General features: G+C 39.9%; 1 protein-coding gene across 2 annotated transcripts; it reads left to right on the top strand.

Moving 5' to 3' along the window:
- The first annotated feature begins 437 nt into the window (after nucleotides 1-437).
- On the top strand, nucleotides 438-23,759 carry vps54 (VPS54 subunit of GARP complex). Of its 2 annotated transcripts, XM_084403260.1 has the most exons (24): nucleotides 462-592; nucleotides 3,424-3,609; nucleotides 4,766-5,007; nucleotides 6,270-6,351; nucleotides 6,486-6,520; nucleotides 7,073-7,204; nucleotides 8,222-8,607; nucleotides 9,283-9,409; nucleotides 10,167-10,196; nucleotides 10,417-10,524; nucleotides 11,288-11,340; nucleotides 11,429-11,525; nucleotides 12,565-12,917; nucleotides 14,392-14,518; nucleotides 15,529-15,710; nucleotides 16,713-16,825; nucleotides 17,818-17,881; nucleotides 17,962-18,067; nucleotides 18,157-18,244; nucleotides 20,087-20,208; nucleotides 20,296-20,376; nucleotides 21,270-21,377; nucleotides 21,459-21,553; nucleotides 22,240-23,758. In XM_084403260.1, exons 2-24 carry the CDS (start codon nucleotides 3,453-3,455, stop codon nucleotides 22,343-22,345), a joined length of 2,994 nt encoding a protein of 997 aa, XP_084259386.1. In that variant the 5' UTR covers nucleotides 462-592; nucleotides 3,424-3,452; the 3' UTR covers nucleotides 22,346-23,758. The 2 variants fall into 2 exon arrangements, with proteins under 2 accessions (XP_084259387.1, XP_084259386.1); XM_084403261.1 differs by lacking the exon at nucleotides 10,167-10,196 and having other exon boundaries at nucleotides 438-592; nucleotides 22,240-23,759.
- Nucleotides 23,760-24,332: the final 573 nt, after the last annotated feature.

Genomic DNA, 24,332 nt, shown 5'->3' with positions numbered 1-24,332 from the left:
AAGAAAAAAGAAATGAATGACAAGAAATCAGAACAAATTACTATTTTTATTTTTTACACCAAAGAACACAACATTTACAATTTACAAGCAAAAAGACAATAAACAGGATATTATACGACGGTTACAATGCACGAAATTCCTAAATGAACTACCATTGAAGATTTTTACAAGCAATTTTGCTCTTTAAAGAATTCAATTATCAATAAATAATTATCAATATATCAATCTTTGTTGAAAACGGGAAAAATAAGCTATTTCTTTAAAGAATGTAAAGTTTTGCGAGGAATATTAAAAAATAACTATAAACGTAGCATGAAAAGGCTTTATCTCCAAAATCACAATTTTTTGGCAAAAGTTTGGGGTTAAACTCCTTTCACAGAAGTAATGAATGATTGTGTGACGGAGTGAGATTCGTGTACGCGTTGACAAAACAACTTGTAAACCGGAAGTGTCTGCGTTGCGCGCGCAGTGCATCATGGGCCGGTGACCGGCGGACCGCTGAGTTGTGTGATATGAGCCTCACATCTGTGAGGATGTGACCGGGATCTGATGATATTATGATCGCCAGGAGCTGCTTTATCTCATATAACAGGTACTCGCCGTCGCAGACACACACGGCAGTGTTTATGAGTGAGTGTGCGGGGCGTTAATGGCGCTGGAGCGGGTGTTTATTATGATTAGCGCTCGGGCTAGCAACGGATCATTACGTGTAACCCACAATAACAAACTCAACTCACAAAACTACTGTAAAACCAGCAGAAATTACGCGTATATGCTCTTAAAATGCGTATTTATTCGTACGTGTGTCAGTTAAAGTGATAGTTGCGCTGAGGTGGTTTGTTTTGCTCCTCGCAGGTAATTCCATCAGGTATTATTAATGATAATTATGTTTTAATAATAATTAATATTGTAAATATTCATATTTTAAAGCCGGTTGTGTCTCCACTTGACGCTAAAGCGAAGATAATGAAGGGTTGAGCTGTCAGTAATACGTTTCTAGGTCAATACACTTCTATAATGTCTCTTAATAATATAATAAATGTGTGTAGTTATTGAAATATAGGCTGTTTAAATGGAGCTTCGTTGTGAGGTAATGATTGATCTGTCTTATCAACTCCCAGATGCTGAACTCATCTGTCACGTGTCCTGTCTTTTCCATAAAAATAACATTTTATTCAATATATCAATATTTGCTATGTGCGTGTTTGGGCAAATTCAGTGCAAGGGCGTTTAATTGTTGGGTGTAATGTATCACTAAGTATTTTTTAATAACTTTATTTTCCCTTGAAAAGTAAAGTAAGGGACTAGTTTTTCTGTAATAAAATTACAGTTACTTCTGATGGAACAACTCTATATAAAACAACAGTGGACGTAACACTAAAACTTAATGTTAAAATGTATGTTTTTAACGTACGTAACCTTCTCCCTTTACACACTTTGGGCATTTCAAAAATAATTTATTCAATTATATATTGTTAATTTGACAGAATTAAAAGTGCAGTTTCATGTCTTATCCTTGTATTGTTCAACTGGTCGCGGTTTAAATGGGATTTACAAAGTAATTAGTAATAAGTGATGCAATCGTTTTTAGAGAGAGTAGTTAGTACAGTAATCTAATTAATTACACTCTTGATAAGGTAATGATTTATTTTTTAGAGTAAGTTACCCAACACTGATCATATTGGATAGTAGATTCCCTCTTCATTAGAAATTGAAACGTTGAAATGTGTTTTCTGTGAAGCTGATTTGAAATATGAATTGTGAAATGTTCAATAAATGTGACATTAATCAGTTAATCTTGCAAACATGTACTGGTGACAAAACGCTAACGAGACGTTGGAGCAAATTGTGCTCAGTTATCATTAAAATACTGCAAATACTACATATAACAGGCCTATAGTTTTGTATTATTTTTGATTTAACATTAATCTGTTAACATTAATCATTAAATATACATATTATTCAACTATCTAAGAAATACTGCCTTGATATGCATTAACATTTATTTATTTATTGGTTTTCTCTTTCCACTAATGAGGATTTAGACAAAAGTTGCTCTTTCTTAATTAATAGTTTTTCTTTACACAAAGTGTAGTGTTATATTAAATTAAATGTGTGGTGTGGATTAAGTTGCTGACCGGTTTGACTCGTGGGTAAAGTTGAGCTGAATGACTGTGTGTGTGAGTGTTCTGAGTCTGACGCTGCAGCTCGGTGGAGTGTGTGTCGTGCTGGTGTTTTTGCTCTCTGACTCCTCGGCAGCCGAACTCAAACCGCAGCACGTTGGAGGAGTGAAACCTCAGCGCTCTCGTTTCTCCTTCTGAATGACTAGAAAGCCTGCGCTCATGCTTCTCGTGGGCCGCTGGAGCGCTTGAGTTCAGCTGTTTTGCAGTAGATCTCATCTTCACTCGTTCGCGCTCAGCCTGCAGTTTCTCTCTCTCTCTGCTCACTCAGGTGTGAGATGCGGTCCGGACATCTGATTAAACTGCTGCCATGAGTAGAAATGATTTAGATGGCTGCACACACAGCTGCAGGATGTTCTGTGTGTGTGTGTGTGTGTGTGTGTGTGTGAGTGTGAATTCATATTCCTCTTTGTGTTTTTCACTCTTACTCACTTGTTTTATACCCCAGTGTGTGTTTTTTTTTAAGCACTTGTACATTTAAAGGGATAGTTCACCCAAAAATGAAAATGTACTCGAGTCATTCTAAGTGTTTATGACTTTCTTCTTTCAGACGAATACAATCGGAGTTTAATTAAAAAATGTCCTGGCTAAAGCTTTATAATAGCAGTGAATGGCCATTTCTGTTTTGAAGTCCTTAAAAGTGCATCTATCCATCATAAAAGTGCATCTATCCAGCATAAAAGTGCATTTATCCATCATAAAAGTGCATCTATCCAGCATAAAAGTGCGTCTATCCATCATAAAAGTGCATCTACCCATCATAAAAGTGCGTCTTTCCATCATAAAAGTGCATCTATCCATCATAAAAGTGCATCTATCCATCATAAAAGTGCATCTATCTTCATAAAAGTGCATCTATCATCATAAAAGTGCATCTATCCATCATAAAAGTGTATCTATCCATGATAAAAGTGTATCTATCCATGATAAGTGCATCTATCCATCATAAAAGTGTATCTATCCATGATAAAAGTGCATCTATCCATCATAAAAGTGCATCTATCCATGATAAAAGTGTATCTATCCATGATAAGTGCATCTATCCATGATAAAAGTGTATCTATCCATGATAAAAGTGCATTTATCCATCATAAAAGTGCATCTATCTGTCATAAAAGTGTGTCTGTCAATACAATGAATCTGAATAGTTATTTCAGCTCAGACGTTGATTTCCCCCTAGCAGACGGGTGTTTCCTGTGCCGTGACAGGATGTTGATGTCGTTCTCTTGTTCTTTCGTTTCAGTCAGCCTCATATGTGAGGGATCCGTAGTGATGTCCTCCAATCCGATACCTCAGTCCAGCGGAGGAGGAGGAAGAGGCGCCGGCTCCAGCGACGGGCTCTTCCGGAAGCCCCGGGACCCTTCGATGGCCCCCAGACACTATCGAACCCCGCGCTCCCTCCCGGACGTCTGCCCTAAGGAGCCCACCGGTGAGATCTCAGAAACTGGGAAACGGGCTCTTCCTCTTGGAAAACGCCACGTTACATGATATGGATGGAGTGTTTTATGAAATTTGGGACGTATGTAGGTGTTGACACACACTGCCTCCATCCTGACATGAGGATTTTGGTAGTGCTTGTGTTATCTTTACTGTTATTGTCAGTACTTTATTATCTTTTTATACCACTGGGGCTGTTGAACGCTTGATTCTGATAGGTTGACGAACGTTTTAAGGTGTGCAAGTATTTTCAGGGAAACGCACGGGTAAAGTAGTTCCAGGCAGGACTCGATCACATTATAGTTTCATATTACGTCACCAAATGATTTTAGTTATTTCAAAGATACTTACAGCCGACAACAGCAAAAGAAAGAACCAAAACCCACAGCGACACTGACCCAGCAAATTAATATAGTAAACAATAGGATAAATTTTCAATTGTTTTGACACAAAATTGCATTTTATTATGTACGGAAAGCACATCTTTCTCCCGCTCAAACACACACACATACAGTAAGGACACAGCTTTGCTCTCATGATTTTATCAGTAAAATAGTTTAACAACTGAAACGTTACACTCTAGCTACATTTCTCACTAGCTACTGTAGATAATACCGGCGCTGTTCTTGAAGCAGATAAACTTACAGTTTCGCTATGAGTAATAAGATAATTCAGACACTCTCTCTATAACTGCATTAATAACTGCATTAGTCTGCTATCAGTGGCTGAAGTCTCCGTTACAAGCTCTAAAATAATGTTTTGGAATTAGCAATAGAGGCTTGGGATGAGATGTGTAAGAAATTAGCCCTACACACAGGAGCGTTTTCAGAACAAAAACCTGACAAATGTCTTGAAATGCAACATCTGAACAATGTCTTGAGGTGTGGAAACCGTAATATAAGCGGAATAATTGACTCCGGTCCTTTGAATTATGTAGAAACAATTTCCAGAAGAGCCTTCCATTGAACAGTTCTAAAAAAAAAGAACCGCTTTTCCTTAGTGTGAAGAACTTTTTAATAATCTAAAGAACCTTTTGTGGAATGGAAAGATTCCCCGGATGTTAAATGTTCTTCATGAAACCGCCAGTGCCAATACAGAGCCGTTATTCTTCAGAGTGTGAGTGTGAAATGAAGTCGTCCTCTGTGCAGGTGAAGGCCGTGGCCTCTGCGACGGGCCGTCTGTCGTGGCCGACCAGCACCGCTGGACTGTGTATAACTCTAAAGTGAACCTCCCCGCGGCCCTGAACGACCCCAGGCTGACCAAGAGAGAGTCCGACTTCTTCACTAAGACGTGGGGCCTGGACTTCACCGAGACCGACGTCATGCCTTCCTTCTACTTGCCCAACATCACCCGAGAACACTTCAGCTCCTACCTGCAGGAGACGGCTCAGGTGACACTTCTCAATTATTCAGAGAGAGAGAGAGAGCGAGAGAGAGAGAGACACACAGAGAGAGAGAGAGACACAGAGAGAGAGAGACACACAGAGAGAGAGAGAGACACAGAGAGAGAGACACAGAGAGAGAGATAACTATAGTCAGAAATATTCTTATCTTGTCTGAATGTAGGTACAAATGTACAAATGTGTTTTTTATTTTTTATCTTATTTCTCTTATTTCTTGTTTATAAAAATGTATTTGTTTACTGATTGATTTATTGACTTTATTGATTATATTGAGACACAGAGAGAGAGAGAAAGAGAGAGAGAGAGAGAGAGAAGGAAAAAACATAACTGTCATCGTTCCCCATCATGTGACTGTCAGCTGATGATGCTCTAATAAGTGCTGTTGTTGTTAAAGTCCCTCTGTAGACAATCATTATATCCCTTAAAACTCATCTTTTGATCACCGAAATGACATCTTTAAATGTTTTTTCCTTAAAAGAATTTCATCATGTCTTAAAATAGCTTGAATGTAACTCGACACCCTTGCCTCATTTAGTATGCGAGGTTCTATGAATATGCAAATGAGCCCCGCCTCCACTCACTCACTCAGCTCAGAGATCCACTCGTTGACGATCACACGTTGATCTGATTGGTTACAAGGTAGTTTGTGACGTCAGAAACACCAGTGTTTTTGAGACTGTCTTTGGTTCACTGCAGTTTTAAGGAGAAAATACTCAGCAATGGTGTCGACTTATGAATTTACACATGGTTTGTCTTAAAGCATATTAAAACATCACATAAGACATATAAACAACGTTAAAAGCTGGACTTTCAACACAGGGGGACTTTAACTAAAACTATTAAATACGTTTTTGGAATTTTGAAATTAAGCAATAAAAATGGAATAAACGACTATTAGATGACAAGAAAATGCCTAAACTTGCTGTCTGGTTCAGCGTCTCACGGTGTGTGTAGACCTGTGTGTGTCGTTGTTAATCTCACGGTGTATTAATAGCCTTTGAGGCTCTTAAAGCAGAGAAATGTGTCTTCAGTCTGTGTTCCCCGTGTTTATCTCTGACGGGCTCCAGGCGATGGCAGCTTGTTTGTCTCTGTGGTTTTCCGAAGGTTAAACGACTCTCGTTTTCCACCGGCGTTTCCTTCAGAGGAACATCTTCTGTTTTTAGCCGGTTCCGTGATCGGAAACACCAGATCTGTTTTTGGAAAGGCAGCTCTGGTACGCGGGTTTCTCACGGTTTGTTTGTGTCTCTCAGAGGGAGAAGATTCACGAGCGCTGTAAGAACGTTTGCCAGAGCAAAGACGACCTGGCGGTGCCCACCATCACCAATAATCACGGTGCGCCTCACTGACCAGCACTGCATCAGCACACAAACATTTCTTTTAATATCCAACTAGAACTTACTTAACAGGGGAGGAACTCGAATGAGTCTGATGTTTTCTAATGTGTGTTTGTGGCGCATTTGTTGCAGATAAAGCCAGAGCTGAGCTGGATCAGGTGCCTAAGGTGAGGACTGAAGACTCACAGCGATCCTGAAAAACATAATCACTGTTTCCACACACATATGAAGCAGCACAACTGTTTTCAACACTGATAATAATCATAAATGTTTCTTTAGCATCAAATCATCATATTAGAGTGATTTCTGAAGGATCATGTGACCCTGAAGACTTTCAGCTTTGACCACAGGAGTATATTACATTTGACAATATATTCACATAGAAAACAGCTATTTTAAATTGTAATAATATTTCACAGTTATTATTTCAGTATTATGACATTCACGATGAGGCGAGAAGTTCGTTCTCTCATGAGAATTTTAAGTGCACAGGCTTTTACCTTTTCATTTATTTTATTGTCTTAAATCCAAGTTTGAAATGTTGTTCATCTTTACTGGAAGAGGTTTTTTTAAATGGCAATGGAAAATTTTTTATGGGAAATAGTTCTCAATCCGAGGCCACAGTTTTAAAAGGGCAAACGTTTCCTTGCCTGTTCATTTTCATCTCTCTCTCTCTCTCTCTCTCTCTCTCTCTCTCTCTCTCTCTCTCGCTCGCTCAGATCTTCATGAAGCCTGAGTTTGTGCTGAACGATCCGGCCACCTTTAACGCCGTGTTGCCGTGGTCTCACTTCAGCGTCGCCGGGGGCAAGAACAGCCGAGATGTGGCGTCGTCACGGTTACTGCAGGAAAAGGTGCCCGTCTATCATTATCAGCAGAACCAATCAGCGTTAGATACTATTATAGTTTATTACATATTTTCTTTTAGTTTTTATTTTCCATTTGCCTTTAGGGTAACTAAAGGCACCGGGGTGGCGGTGCCACCAGCCTGGGCCCGTCATCGCTGCTCGCAGCTATATTAATTTTGTTGTCTTTTTTTATTTTTATTGGTTATTGATTTATTTTTTTATTTTTTTAATATGTCCATTTTTAGTAATTTTAGTTACTTTAGTTTACTTCAAATTAAATAAACAAAAAAGAGAAATTATGCTTTGGCAACTAGCTGAAATAAAGAAATAATAATTTTAGAAATATTTTATTTCCGTTACCATTTATTTCAAGTAAAAATGTTTTTTTATGGTTTTAGTTTTATTTAATTGTAGTAACCCTGCTACCAATAAATATAAATACATTTCTCCATACCATTTTTTGTTTTGTTTTTAGGTCATAGTTTTTAAGGTTTTAATGGAATTTAAAACCAATACCCGGCAAAATGCTTATTTAAATTCATTTTAATTGTAAAATTTTAATATCAATATTTTTGATATAAATATTAACAATTTGGGTATTGCTTAAGTAAATATTTCTACTATTCTTTCCAAGCAAACCTAAACATTTAAGACTAGTAAACAGTAAAATAATTATATAAACAGCATGAACAATTAAGCAAATAAAAACAATAGAGCAAATATACAAATGAGGTAAGGCCTGGTTTCACAGACAGGATTTAGATTAAGCCAGGATTAGGCCTTAGTTCAATTAGGGCATTTAAGTAGCTTTTATAAACATGCCTTAGAAAACAAACATTATTGTTGTGCATCTTGAATGAATGAGGCAAGCTTGAGACAAGCTTTAAGATACATCAGTGCAAGTTGCTTTCAGTTAACAGCTCAAACATGCATTTTAGTCTGGGACTAGCTTAAGCCTTGTCTGTGAAACTGGGGGGTTAATGCGCTGACTCTCTCTCTATATGTGTGTGTGTGTGTGTGTAGTTGAGTCACTATCTAGACGTGGTGGAGGTGAGCATCGCTCGGCAGATCTCTCTTCGCTCCGAGGCCTTCTTCCACGCCATGTCGTCTCAGCACGAGCTCCAGGACCGGCTGCGAGAGACGGCCGACTCCGTGGCTAAGCTTCGCGCTCGTACCGCCGCCATCGACCGAGTGATGTGCCGTGGGCCGCTGCGGGCGCTGCGGGACGCTCTCACACGCAACAATTGCGCTAAACTGCACAATAAGCTGAAGCTGATGGCCGCGGTGCACCAGACGCAGCCCACGGTGCAGTTACTGCTCTCCACATCAGAGTTCGTCGGGGCGCTCGAGCTCATCGCCACCACCAAGGAGGTTCTGCAGCAGGAACTGCAGGGAATACACAGCTTCAGGTGCGCAAACACACACACACACACACACACACACACACACACACGTTTACTAGGAAACATGCTGATAAGAAACAGGAGAGAGTGGCCTGACAGATCAGGATGTTTAGATGTTGCTGTTTACAGTCAAACCAAAAATTATTCAACATTTCTCACATTATCACAGTTTATTCGCTAGAAAATGGTAATAAAAGACAACAAGAACTCAGAGTTATCAAATCAGTTGATATTTCACTGGTTTTGTCCATCCTTCTGTTAGACTGTCTCATAAATGAATTATGTTGAATATCTGTCAGCTGTTAAATTTAACTACACAATTAGATAATACCAGTTTAGCTCAACCAATCACCAAGCAATGCTTCATTTAGTTCAGTCTGTGTGTGAAAAGGTCGCATTAGCAATTACAGAAAAAACACTTCAGCAAAACATGATCAGCTCAAAGTGTCTGAATAATATTTGGTCCCAAATTTGTATACATTTTACTGGAAGTCACTGAATGAAGAATTTTTTTATATAATATGTCACAGTTTACTTTATTTTGCTCTCCTCATTTACATAAATGAACTATAGTGTCCTGCACACACTAGTAAAAATATAAAAAATGATATCAATTATTATTATTATATAATTTTTTGTTTGACTGTATGTCCTGTCATTTGTGTCTGTCTCTTTCCGCAGACATCTGGGTTCTCAGCTCTGTGAGATGGAGAGGCTGATCGATAAGATGATGGTGGCTGATTTCTCCACGTACGCTCAAAGCGACCTCAATCGACCCTTTGAGGAGGACATTCAGGTCATGGAGAAGGTCAGACCTCTTCCACATTTCATGAGGAATTAAATGTTGCTTTATTTCCTGAAATGTTCATTGTACAATGGCAACTCACCGTATCTCTCAAAGCAAAAAACTTCCTCTCGAGTTAAAAAAACATTTATCGAAACTAAACTGCAACTTCAAACTGTTCATCTGTATATACAATTATTTAATAATCAGGCCTCTTTAATTTGGTGAAAAATACTGTAAAAACAGTAATAATGTGAAATATTAAATGTTATGTGAATGTAAGTTAAAATGTAATTTATTGCTGTGATCAAAGCTGAATTTTCAGCATCATTACTCCAGTCTTCAGTGTCACATGATCCTTCAGAAATCACTCGAATATGATGATTTGATGCTCAAGAAACATTTATGATTATGATTAACATTCTTTTGATTAATTTAATGCATTCTTGCTGAATATAAGTATTAACGTATCTTACTGACCTCAAACTTTTGAACAGTAGTGTACAAAAAAAAAAAACTCAATCACTTTAAAGAGCACAAGCATGTTGGGATTGGCACAGAATTGTTTAACAAATGATGTCATTTCAAATGCGAAACTGAACTCTCCAGTAAAAGGCATTGTTGTGGCACCGTCACGTTCCCACAAGCAGACCACAGCAGCGGTTTCCAGTTTCCAGGTGTGAAATAAGTGCAGCCCAGTAAACCAGGTCACATGACATGTTTGTGTTGGATGTGGGTCAGTGTTGGTTTGAGGTTTACAGTGTGGGATTTTCTCACACAGGTCACAAAGCAGCCTGCAGCGTCAGGAAAGGTTGGTTATGTCGCTGTAATTCCCACGCCGACGAGTCAGCCAAACCGCTGATTGCATTCAATTTCTGTAATGAAAGAACAAATGCAGAGATGATGATGACGTCTGATTTATTTTTAATTGGAAATCAAATCAAGAAAATCTCAGCAGCATGTATAATGGGTGGTGTTTTGATTTGCTTGTGTTGTGGTTACACATCTGAGTTTGTGTGTGTTTATTACAGGATCGTTTGCAGTCTCTGGTCTTCGGCCTGTTGAGACAGAGGAAGCTGGATTTCCTGGACATTTACAGTGACGAGATGATCCGCGCTGCCAAGAACGTCGTACGGCAGGTGAGGCGCAGGGACGGGAACACTACAGACTGAGTCATCTGACCAATCAGAGCAGAGTAGACCAATCACAACAGACTGTGTCATCTGACCAATCAGAGAAGAGTAGACTGATCACAACAGACTGGGCCATCTGACCAATCAGAGAAGAGTAGACCGATCACAACAGACTGGGCCATCTGACCAATCAGAGCAGAGTAGACTGATCACAACAGACTGGGCCATCTGACCAATCAGAGCAGAGTAGACCAATCACATCAGACTGAGCATTCTGACCAATCACAGCAGACCAATCACATCAGACTGAGCATTCTGACCAATCACAGCAGACCAATCACAACAGACTGTCATCTGACCAATCAGAGCAGAGTAGACCAATCACAACAGACTGGGCCATCTGACCAATCAGAGCAGAGTAGACCAATCACAACAGACTGGGCCATCTGACCAATCAGAGCAGAGTAGACCAATCACAAAAGACTGGGCCATCTGACCAATCAGAGCAGAGTAGACCGATCACTACAGACCGGGTCATTCTTACCAATCAGATCAAAGAGGAGACCAATCATAATAGACTGGGGCATCTGACCAATCAGAGTAGACCAATCACATCAGACTGGGGCATCTGACCAATCAGAGCAGAGCAGTCCAATCACAACTGACTGTGATTGCATGTAAACCTGTATGAGACCTCAAAAACTAAATTAGGAGCCTTTAAAACAAAAGTGAATGTTTCTCTGAATGATTTCTCTTTCTTTCCCTACAGTGTGTTGAGAAGTCCGTGTCGCAGATCAGTGAGATTGATGCAGACACTGTCAAGTGAGTTCACATCCGCTCAGTATGAATATCACAGCACTGTTTATCACAGCTGACTGTGTGTGTGTGTGTGTGTGTGTGTGTGATGCAGATTTCATGAACAGATGCGCTTGATGACGTTTCATCAGTGGTTTGATCTGCTGCTGGATATATTTGAACACTTCATCCTGTTCCTCAAGAGGATCAAGGTAAATCAACTCAACAACTGCAGTGAAAACCCTGACAATACGTGTCATAAACCATCGTCTGGACATGATATCGCATAGAAAACATAATAATAATTCATAATTTCATCAAAATTGACTAGTTCCGCTCCTCTTTTTGGCAGACGTCAACTAGGCCTTGCAGGCGGATCAGTTAATGTTAACCAGTAGTTTTAGTTAAAAACAACACTGGTAAGGATACATTTTAAAGGGGTGGTATAATGACCCTTTTCACAAGATGTAAAATAAGTCTCTGATGTCCCCAGAGTGTGCGTGTGAAGTTTTAGCTCAAAATACCCCACAGATATTTTTTTATAGCATGTTAAAATGGTCACTTTTTGAGGGTTGAGCAAAAACGCACAGTTTTTGTGTCTGTCCCTTTAAATGCAAATGAGCTGCTGCTTCCGGCACAGGGGGCAGAGCTTCAACAGCTTGTGCGTGTGTGTTAGCAGCTCCGATTACCTCACACACACGCACTGAACATTTCAAAAACTTTTAGCCTTTTATGTTCAAACCGAAATCGGACTAAGATGGAGAGACTCAAGAAGAAGTGACAACATGTAGAAGCAACAGGACGTTTCTGAATGGTTAGTTGATGAATTTATGCAGCTGATGTGTAGTTAACTTCTCATCATTGATTAGCATATTCTTTATGATAATCTATAAATCGGGGTTTATGTACATTTTATGGTTGGTGATGTCACTAACCCGGGAGAAATGTCGTGTAGTCCCTACCAGCCGTTTGTTGAAGTTCTTAAAAATGTATCTTCCTTTGTTTTGAACTTTGAGCATCGTAACTTTGCAGATGTTGTTTATGCTCAAACAGCAACATTACACACTAACTAAAGTTAGAAAAGTGAAATCATAATGAACCACCCCTTTAAAAAGCAGCATCACCTTTGAGATATACGTGTAGATACTGGAGACCGAACTTGAACTTCAGCCTCCATTTCCCAGTCGAAGCGTTGTAAGCTCAGTGATGCATTCGTCCTCTGCAACACAAACTCACACGCGTTTGTTCCAGGCTACGCTCAGCGTCATCCGTAACGTGGTGCTGGAAGTGCTGGACAGCAGCCAGAGGAGTCGGATAGCAGACGTCACCCCCGCAACTAATCATTCCCAGGAGGACGAGGAGGATTCGGGAGTTCATCAGTCCGGGGAGGCGGAGCTTGCGTATCTCACTCACGAGGGGCTCTTCATCAGCGACGCGCTGAACGAAGCCGAGGCGCGCAGCAGCGTTCCAGCCCAGGCGAGAGCACAGGCGCGCACTGAGGCCTGCGGGAGCGACTCGGCCTCCGCCACCACCGAGTCCTCCTCCAGCAGGGAACACAACTACAACACTACCTCCTCCCTGCCCGCCGGGGGCGCTGCTGCTCTGTGAGTCTCTCAGCACGCTGCTCATACTGTCCAATGCTTTTCATTTACACTGTGGGTCAATAAGATCTTTAATACTTAATACTTTTATTCAGCAAGGACACATTGGCCCTGTTTACACCTGCTATTACGATGCGTTTTGGTCGATCGGATCACAAGTGGACTATGCTAAAGGTGTAAACGGGGTCTAAAATGTTTTGAGCTTGTCCACCACTTCCAGAGGAAGTTGAAAACACATTTAACCGGATTGCTTTCGTAGTGTATGCGCTCATGTGGTCGAATGTGTTCAAACAGCCACAAAACACCGTCTTCTCTCCGTCTACTGATCTAATGCGGGAACATTATGGGAAGAGCTCTAGCCAGACGAGGTTGAACTAACGGCTAGAGACTCAAGTTTGGTTTGAAGATGAAAAACGTATCAAGCACAATGTTCTCTCATCATTCCTGATTTCTAACACACACTCAGTGTTTGGCTGATCTTGAGTCTGTCAGAGCAGAAACTAAAGCTGATGATCTCCCTGTGTTTTTCCATCTTCTCCGGTCGCGTTCATATGTTAATAGCGTGAGCTTATTTCGTCCATTAGATCGAAAGATCTGAAAAAACACACACATTTACCCGCCCATAGACCCTCCCCTCGAAGAAATCAGGACAGAAGTGGCTGAAAGTGGACAAAAGAGACGGATTAAAACACCAGGTGTGAACGGGAATGCATCTCCCTCGTCTACTTGTGATCCGATCGACCAAAACACATCTTAAAGGTGTAAACAGGGCCTTTAAATTTATCGAAAGTGACAGAAATCTGTAACATTATAAACATCTTACCTATTTTAAATAAACACTGTTCTTTTGAACTTTCTATTTATTTAAAAGCAGCACAACTGTTTTTAACACTGATAATAATCATAAATGTTTCTTGAGCATCAAATCATCATATTAGAGTGATTTCTGAAGGATCATGTGACACTGAAGACTGGAGTAATGAAGCTGAAAATTCAGCTTTGATCACAGGAATAAATTACATTCTACTATATATTCACATAAAAAACTGTTATTTTAAATTATGATATTTCACGATAATGTTTTTACTGTATTTTTGATAGTGTTTCAAAATGATATTTTGCATACAGAAATTAAAGCCTATTTTAGGACCCTCAAATATTTTTAATGAAATGTACTTGAAATTCACCATGATTTTAATGAAAAGATAATCTTTTTGTTCATTACAGTAATGGGAATTTGGGCATAAATATGGTAATTATAAAGAAAACAATGTAAAATCTTTAAACAAAGAATACATTTTTTTTTACTTTTTTACATTTAATTTACATTTTTTGGGGGTGAAATACGAACTAGACATGTTTTTGTTCCTTTTTATGGCCTATTTAAGATCCTGTGTGTGAGGAATAAACATCACATGTGAAGACACTTGTGTGTCAGCAGGGAGAGCCTCAGTGACGTGTGTGTTCTCTCTGGCAGGAGTGAGGACGTCATGCCGTCTGATCTGGAGTTGGGTCGCGTGGCCAATAACGTTCAGGAGCTGCTGTACACGGCGTCAGACGTGTGTCACGATCGCTGCGTCAAAGTGCTCATGACCCGAGCCAAGGTGAGCACGCATGACACGCTTCAGCTCTGCACACACCCGGACCGGCTCGGTCGGTTTTTCGGCTCACTGCTTTCAAACCCTTAAATCACTCAGTTCCTTCCATCTTTCCCTCGCCGGTCAAAATGACCCGAAGCCCTAAAATTAACTTCACTTAAATTTTTTTTGGTCCAGAAAGTTTATTTTATTTCATTTTGATTTAAAAAATGTTTTATTAACCTTTAAATGACTAGATTTTATCAATATATATATATAATAAATAAATAGTAATTTAAGCACATTCCTCACATTCTTGCAACTTAAATTCAAAACAGCTCACAATTTCATGCATAACCCTTTTAATTCGGCTCAAAATATCTTACATCGGGTGTCTTTGCTGAACTCTTGTGGGAACAAAACATGATATTTCATGACTCTATTCAGTCATTTCTCTAATGTCTCTTATGTAGACATTATAAAATATTGTTTTGGTAAAGTTTGAGCATTTTTAGTTAGAATTTTGAGCATTTTTAGGTTTTTCTGTGTGTACTGAAGCAATTCCTCACATTCCACTCATTCCTATGGGGGTCAAACTGACGCGAGGGAAGGATTTGTTACTTTTTTTAATTTCAACCACAAAACTCCTCGAATCCATTACTTTTTTTGGTTACACTTTATTTTAATGTGTCATTGTTACAGTGTAATTACATATTTAAGTACTGTGTATAATAATTTAACAACATGTACTTACTATAGGGTTAGGGTAGGATCAGGATTTGGTTGAGGGTTAGTTGCATGTGATTTACTGTTATTACTATGGTAAGTACATGTAATATATGTAACAAGGACACATAAAATAAAGTGTTACCCATTTTTTTTTTTTTTTTTTGTGGTTCAAGTGCGGCAAAAGTCCTAGGGTCTTGGACCCCTCTGATGAACACTCAGTTTTATTTGTTGTTTTTTTTAAATGAATTTGGGGTCAAAATGAGCCGAGGGAAGCATGAGGATGAGGAGTTGATGGTCTGTTTCTGCAGGACGGCTCTCTGGAGCGCTTGAGCTCGGCGGAGTTCGTGTGTTTGAGTCAGGCGGTGGAGTCGTTCGTCCAGGACACTGAGCAGGAGTGTGTCCGGCGCAGCATGAGCCTGAGGGGGGCGCTACAGAGTCAGGCCAACCGCTTCGTGCAGCGCTTCCACGAGGAGCGCAAGACCAAACTCAGGTACACACAAACACACCACGCTTTAGGCTACGTCTACATCAGTCCGGAGACATTTGAAAACGCCATTTTCATTTCATTAAAAACGCTCTCCGTCCACACTAGCGTTCTGCGACGTTTCAGTGTGGATGAGAAACACTAAATGCTGCGAGTGTGTAAAACCTCACAAAAGCTCACAGAGATGATAAATAATAGAGTTCTCACGCAATTCTTCTGGCAGGATCATTTTATTTAGCAAAATATCTCCTCATTCACTGATGTGTCCAGTAGAGATGCGCGGTTGTCGGTTACAGCCGTGGACTCCGCGGATAAACCGCGGATCGGGCGGATGACGTGACGAAAAATTATATTTTAATTAAATTCAGGCGGGTGGCGGGCGGTTGAACCAATCAAATGAAAAATATATGTATACACAAATCAACGGATGGCGGGCGGGTGCGGTTTTGAAAATTGGTCAAAAACGTTGGTGCGGCTGGATGACGGACGGATGATGATTTTTGTGATGCGGTTGCGGATGAAATAATAGCCCATCCGCGCATCTCTAGTGTCCAGGTCGCTCTCACTCATCATTATATGTTTGCTCTAAATCGCGACTGCTCTCACGTTTTACCGCAGGACAGCAAATGCGAGTGAATTCTGTCATCTTTACCGGACTGTGATATGAAGAAGTCACATATTAAGCAACTATAAAGTGAATAGCACATAACAGGCACAATACTGGTATAAACATGAATATCTATGGGTTTAATATGCATCACATGACTAAACTTACATCATTGTTTTTAAATACCTCAGTTTTGACAGTCCACACTCAATTTATTCACTCTAGAGAGTGAAACGGCGTCTAGGTGTGGACGGACGGACACAACGGAGAGAAAAAGATGCGTTTTCAAACGAGAACGTATTAGTGTGGACAAGGCCTTAGAGTTTGAAGAGCTGAATGCTTCAGGTGTGTGTGTGTGTGTGTGTGTGTGTGTGTGTGTGTGTGTGTGTGTGTGTGTGCAGTCTGCTGCTGGATAATGAGCGCTGGAAGCAGGCTGAGGTCCCTGTGGAGTTCCAGGATCTGGTGGACTCCATCGCTGACGGACGCATCAGTCTTCCTGAACGCAGACACACGGGTACCAAACCACCTGCAACTATTGCAATGCATTATTTGATTAGTTTAATAAATTGATTTATTTATTGTACATTTATTGTATAGGGTGACTCGGGTTTAACTGCGTCCTTTATTGCAGTTTATTATTCATATTTCAGTTTGGTAAATGTATGTTCAGAGTTGTGACTTTTTTTTCCTCCATGTTTGTATGGATTTCCGTATTAATGAATTATTTACCAAAAAAAAGTTAACTCTTTTTGACAGTATTAAGAATTACAATATTAATAGTTATTTTCTTAAAGAATTTTTTATTTTACCGTACAAAAAAAATATTTTCGCAGTTTATCATTTCAACTTGAGTATAATAAATATATTTTCAGAGATATCATTTTTCTACATTTGTATGGATTTCCTATTTAATATATTATTAATAATAATAATTATTTTATTATAATACTTTTATTTAACTCTTTCCCCGCCATTGGCAGAGTTCTCCAGCTCTCAGTGTGTTCACTGTTATACGGGATAGGGGGCGCTACTACACCTCTTCTGACAGAGTACAGAATCTCCTGATCAAAACACAGGAGAAGAAGAAGAAAACAAGCGATGAAAAGCATTGCTCATGTTGTACTCTTTGAAAAACATGGCTTTCTCAGCTTTATGCTCCAAATGTTGCTTTTTTATGAAGCTTACACACATTGATAAATAAAAACTGCATGAAGCTGGAATAAAACTTTTTCTTTTTTTTTTTTCTAGAGCAGAGGTTCTGTTCTTTCTTTTGATATATATAATGCATGTTCAGATTTTCATACAACAAAATATTCTGGTGGCTGTTAAATATAAAAATGATCCAAAACTTTGGCAGGGAAAGAGTTAACAGGACAAAAGAGTTTTTTTTTTTTCCCCAGATTTTTTTTTTGTATTTGCCTGATCACACTCCTGCGTCCTTTATTATTGCCGTTTATTATTGAAGTTTATTATTGAAGTTTGAAAGGTGTGTTTTGTATCCCTCAGTGTCGGAGGACCGGAAGCCCAGTGAGTTTCTGTGTGTGGACGGGCAGAAGTACGCTGTGGTTGGGTGAGTGGTTTTCAGCACTTCATTTCACCGGCGAGTTTCCCTTCGTGACCTTTAACCTCTGACCTTGTGGCCTCTGATAGGACGGTGCTGCTGCTGATCCGGATGTTTCTGGAGTATTGCCAGTGTGTGAACGACATTCCCTCCATCACCACTGACATCCTCACGCGCCTCACCGACCTGCTCAAGGTGTGTGTGTGTGTGACCTTCACTTCCTTCTGACTGCAGTGTGACATCACTTGACTGACAGGTTGTGTTTTGTTTCCGCGGCGACACAGCACTTCAACTCCCGGAGCTGCCAGCTGGTGCTCGGAGCCGGAGCGCTGCAGGTCGTGGGGCTGAAGACCATCACCACCAGAAACCTGGGTAACACACACACACTTAACACTGAACACACTGAACACACACTGTACACAACCTGGGTAACGTCTCACGCAGCAGTGCTTTATATGAACACACACACACACACTTAACACTGAACACACACATACTACACACTGAACACACCACCAGAAACCTGGGTAATGTCTCACGCAGAAGCGCTTTATATGAACACACACACACTACACACTGAACACACACACACACACACACACACACACACTTAACACTGAATACACACACACTACACACTGAACACACCACCAGAAATCTGGGTAACATCTTTCACAGCAGGGCTTTATATGAACACACACACACTGAACACATGCTAAACACACACACCGAACATTACACACTGAACACACACGACACAGTGAACACACACTCTACACACTGAACACATGCTAAACACACATACCGAACACTACACACTGAACACACACACTGAACACTACACACTGAGCACACACTACACAGTGAACACACACACACTACATACTGAACACACCACCAGAAACCTGGGTAACATCTCACGCAGCAGGGCTTTATATGAACACACACACACACTTAACACTGAACACACACACACTACACACTGAACACACCACCAGAAACCTGGGTAATGTCTCACGCAGCAGCGCTTTATATGAACACACACACACTACACACTGAACACACACACACTACACACTGAACACACCACCAGAAACCTGGGTAACGTCTCATGCAGCAGCGCTTTATATGAACATACACACACACTACACACTGAACACACCACCAGAAATCTGGGTAACATCTTACACAGCAGGCCTTTATATGAACACACACACACTGAACACATGCTAAACACACACACCGAACATTACACACTGAACACTACACACTGAACACACACGACACAGTGAACACACACTCTACACACTGAACACATGCTAAACACACATACCGAACACTACACACTGAACACACACACTGAACACTACACACTGAGCACACACTACACAGTGAACACACACACACTACATACTGAACACACCACCAGAAACCTGGGTAACATCTCACGCAGCAGGGCTTTATATGAACACACACACTACACACTGAACACACACTACACACTGAACACACACACTGAACACTACACACTGAGCACACACTACACAGTGAACACACACACACTACATACTGAACACACCACCAGAAACCTGGGTAACATCTCACGCAGCAGGGCTTTATATGAACACACACACTACACACTGAACACACACACTGAACACTACACACTGAGCACACACTACACAGTGAACACACACACACTACATACTGAACACACCACCAGAAACCTGGGTAACATCTCACGCAGCAGGGCTTTATATGAACACACACTAAACACTGAACACACACACTTAACACTGAATACACACACACTACATACTGAACACACCACCAGAAACCTGGGTAACATCTCACGCAGCAGGGCTTTATATGAACACACACACTACACACTGAACACACACTAAACACTGAACACACAAACTAAACACTAAACGCACTACACAACACACACTAAATACTTAATACACACACACTGAACACACACCTAACACTGAACACACACTCTCATGGCTCAGCTTTAATGAGGAGGGGATGATAACTGTATTCTGTATGGACAAACTGTGAGACCTTTTTTAAGACCTGCAGAAATAAAATTACTGCACATGTACCTGCTGATATCAGTGGATTTAAAGCAAAAGATTTCAAGCCATTCACACCAAGTCATGTCCGTGTGTGTGTGTGTGTGTGTGTGTGTGTGTGTGTGTGTCTCCTCAGCTCTGGCGTCTCGCTGTCTTCAGCTGGTGGTTCTCTACATCCCTGTGATCCGAGCGCACTTCGAGACCAGACTGCAGCCCAAACAGTACAGCATACTGCGACACTTCGACCACATCACCAAGGTACACACACACACACACACACACACACACACACCAACCGTACACGCTAGCGCGTCTCGCTAACAGCTGCTTTCACTCTCTCTTCAGGACTATAACGACCACATCGCAGAGATCTCTGCCAAACTAGTGGCCATCATGGACAGCATGTTCGAGAAGGCTCTGTCTAAAGTGAGTGATATTAGCAGTGTTGTGTTTAACTCATTACAAGTAACTTGAGTTATGTAATCAGATTACTTTTTCAAGTAACTAGTAAAGTAACGCATTACTTTTTCACTTTACAACAAACTAAGTTACTTTCTCAAATAAGTAACGCTAGTTACTTTTTCACATGAATTGACTGACAGCTGTCCTGTCCCCATGTTGAGGTGGTGTGTGTGTGTGTGTGTGTGTGTGTGTGTGCGCGCGCTGTGTAAACATGATGGTGATTTTAGTTCTACACTAAACATGCATTTACTCATCTCATTTGCACGAAAACATTCAGTGTTCCTCAAAATGAATTAAAACCGTAAAATGCAAAACTTTACGCAAAACTTTTATAATTAATTCTATTAAATTACACAAATATACTTTATGTATTTAATCTCACTTTATTAACCAAAGTCTTTGCTGCTGACCTTCAATGATCTCATTCAGCCATACTAATAAGCAATATTGACTTTAGATTAGATTTAGAAATAAGAGTGTTGAACTTCCTTCTCCTGAATCCCATTGTTCTTTCATCCAGAATAGCAGAAGCTGAAAGGTGTGTTTCTACTGTACAGGCGTAAATATGCATTTCCTTCACCCTGAGGCTTATTCATTTCACTTTCGGTGTAAAAGGGCCTTAACATTTGCCAAAAATATAACTTTTTTGTTGATGTTATTAAAAAACAAGCAAGCCCAGCCCAGGTGAGAGAGTAACGCAAAAGTAATGTCACGCATTACTTTCCATAAAAAGTAGCTATGTAAAGTTACTTTTTTGGGAGTAACGCAATATTGTAAAGCATTACTTTTAAAAGTAAGTGTCCCCAGCACTGGATGTTAGTGTGTTTCATCAGCTTCTCCGTGTGTTTCCTCTGCAGTACGAGGTGAAGGCGCCCATGCCGTCAGCGTGTTTGCGTAACGTGTGTAAACAGATGGCCAAAATGCACGAGGCCATTTATGAGCTCTTGCCGGAGGAGCAGACGCAGGTGAGCCGCGTGACGAGTGTGTGAGCCGTCACACTCCAGACTCGTGGTGTTTATCGTGTGTGTGTGTGTGTGTGTGTGCAGATGCTGTTCCTCAGGATCAACGCCAGGTTTAATCTGCATCTGAGGAGGCAGCTGGCTCGACTGGGGGTCAGCAATGATGGCGGACCGCAGAACGGGTGAGTGTGTGTGTGTGTGTGTGTGTGTGTGTTCAGCAGTGAGAAACTCCTCTGACTATAGGAGTTATGAGCAACAAGCAGGCATGTTTGGTAAAACAGGTCACATCATTCATCATCTGATTACCTTACCTGCCGTTAACATGATCTTCAGCATAAAGCCTAGTATAATTACAAAGAATAGGCCTCATTTTAGGCAAAAAACAATAATTGTGTGTGTAAATAATGTAGATAATAAATATAAAATTACAAAAAAAAAAAAAAAATATATATATATATATATATATATATATGTAATTTGTATTTATTTATATATATATATATATACACACACACACACACACACACACACACACACAGTAGTACTGTATTTTATATATAAATAAACAAATATATAAATATTTACATATATTTATAATTAATATATAAATGATATATTTTTGTTTTATATATAATATTATTATTATTATTATTTAATTTTTATATATATGTGTTATTATTTCATTATATTTATAATTTAATATAAATATAAAATTTATATACTTAATTTTTTCGTTATAATTGATTTTATATATAATTAATATATATTAATATATAAAAATCTAAATAATCTTCAATTAAATAGATGAGTTTTTTTCGAGTAATTCTCACTCACTCTCTCTCTCTCTCTCTCTCTCTCTCTCTCTCAGGCTGGTGATGGTGGACGTGGCGTTTTACTCGGAGAACGTTCAGGCTCTGCGCTCTCTCGAGTGTTTGGACTTAAACATGCCGGAGATCTGGGAGCAGAAAAGGTGATGACGGACAGCTCGTCCCGGCCAATCAGGCCTCTCCGTCACGGTGACCTGCCCCGCCCCTGAGCCTGAGCAGGAAGCGAGGTCAGTGGGTGAACAGACTGGGGACTCAAGCTCTCGTTTGATTTTTTTTTTTTTAATACCTCCGTGACACTTGAGCGGCACCTCGTGTTCCCCGATGAGAACGCGCCTGGAGGCTCACCTGTGACGTAGAAGCGTCTATACTGACAGGACGTGCCCGGGAGGGACCGACGTTTAGTTTTTTTGTGGAGACCAAATCAGGACGAGCTTGTGTGGTTGACCAATCGCAGCTGGGCATTGTGGGGAGTATGTGTTCTGTTGGTCCTCAGTGCCTCCTTCAGCACCACCACTACAGTGCAACTATCCATTCATGTGCAATCCTGTCCGATTAGTATTGTTGTTAATATTGCTGAATTATTTAATCACTGTCAGATGAATCAAAGAATGGCTATTTATTTTTATTGATTTTGTTGTTGATTGATCAATCATGTTTTTCTGTGTTTTTGTTGTTGTTTTTTTCCAAGTAAAGCTTTCAGGTGACAACGGCCGATCGGCGAACTAGGGTTTTAAAACACATTTTTCTGACTCGTTATTGGTTTTTCCATCAACATGATTATGATTTTACTGCCCGCTCTTGGTTTTCATGTTCAGGGTCACTGAGTTGAAGTATTAAAACTCTGGAGGGTTAAAGGTCGAGGATTCTCGTTCATGTTTAACTCATTATTTAAATGCCGGTGTGTCTACAGGAGAAGATCTTCTCACTCCCCAACTAATTCAGATAAAGCCTTTCTCTGTTAATCAGGTTTAGGCACAAACACTAGTCAAGATATCGGTGACACTTACTCCCAGGACCAAAACACCTAAATGCATAATTATTGAAAGTCATTTAACATATAAAACGAGAAGATTCTTCATGAAGAATTCTTTCATTATAAGTTTGTGTCCTTGCATTAACTTGACTTCCCTAACATCCACAGTATTAATGTGACCCCCCGCCTCTTCTCCACTGGCGATCTATATAAATGGAGGCCTGTGATTGGTTGGTGTGAACGGAGAGTGTGAATGTGTTTTCTCAAATCATGTGGTGTTTTGCTGTGAGCTTTTGTCATTGACGGTGGGTTTGTGTTCGAGTGAATCCATGTATTATCTTATTTAACACCTGTGCTGTCTGGTTCAAAAGTGCCTAACCTTTTATCTGGTGTCGAAGACGACTTCTGACTCAAACGGTCCATCTGTGGGGTAGAAGTGCCTAATGTGTGTGTGTGTGTGTGTTTCGGGCCCTCGCTGCTGCTGATGCTGCGAACAACAAGAAATACACTGATGGGGAAACTATTGTGGCATGCTTGACCTTTTAAAATGTGGCACTTTTTATTATTAATAAAGCCACGGTGAACATAAACACTGATTTTGCGTATTACTTACAGGCCGGGTTTCCAAATCATATCATCAAATGTAAATTTAAGTCTTAATAGTTAGCCATTTTAATCAGTTGGTACATTGTACAGTGTGCACTTTTTCTGTATGCATGGGAAAACGTAAATTATACAATATTCTCTTCTAATGTGAATAATGAACTGAAAGTAATATAAAATATGAATGCTATTTTGAGTTTTTTTGATCAAGCTGTCTAGAGATATTTACAGAAAATTATTAAATATATATTAAATATATTTACTAAGTTAAAATCTGAGTGAAATGGTATGTAACAGTATACACACACATACTAAATAAAATAAATTATATATATATTCAATTTATATATTCGTTTCTAATTCATTTACTGGATACATTTACTGTGTTGTTTAAAATAAATTAATTAATAACGTACATTTAATTGATAATGATTGTTATTTACACACACGTACACACACAGAGAGAGAGAGAGAGTATAGAGAAGGTATAACTGATATATTCCATTCTGTCGTTCAGAAGAGACTTTTATTTTAGATTTCACTCTAGAGGTTTTTAAA

The sequence above is a fragment of the Rutilus rutilus genome (genome assembly GCF_951802725.1).
Source record: "Rutilus rutilus genome assembly, chromosome: 2".
In the NCBI taxonomy this organism is placed as follows: Eukaryota; Metazoa; Chordata; class Actinopteri; order Cypriniformes; family Leuciscidae; genus Rutilus; species Rutilus rutilus.
This window is presented reverse-complemented; position numbering and strand designations above follow the sequence as displayed.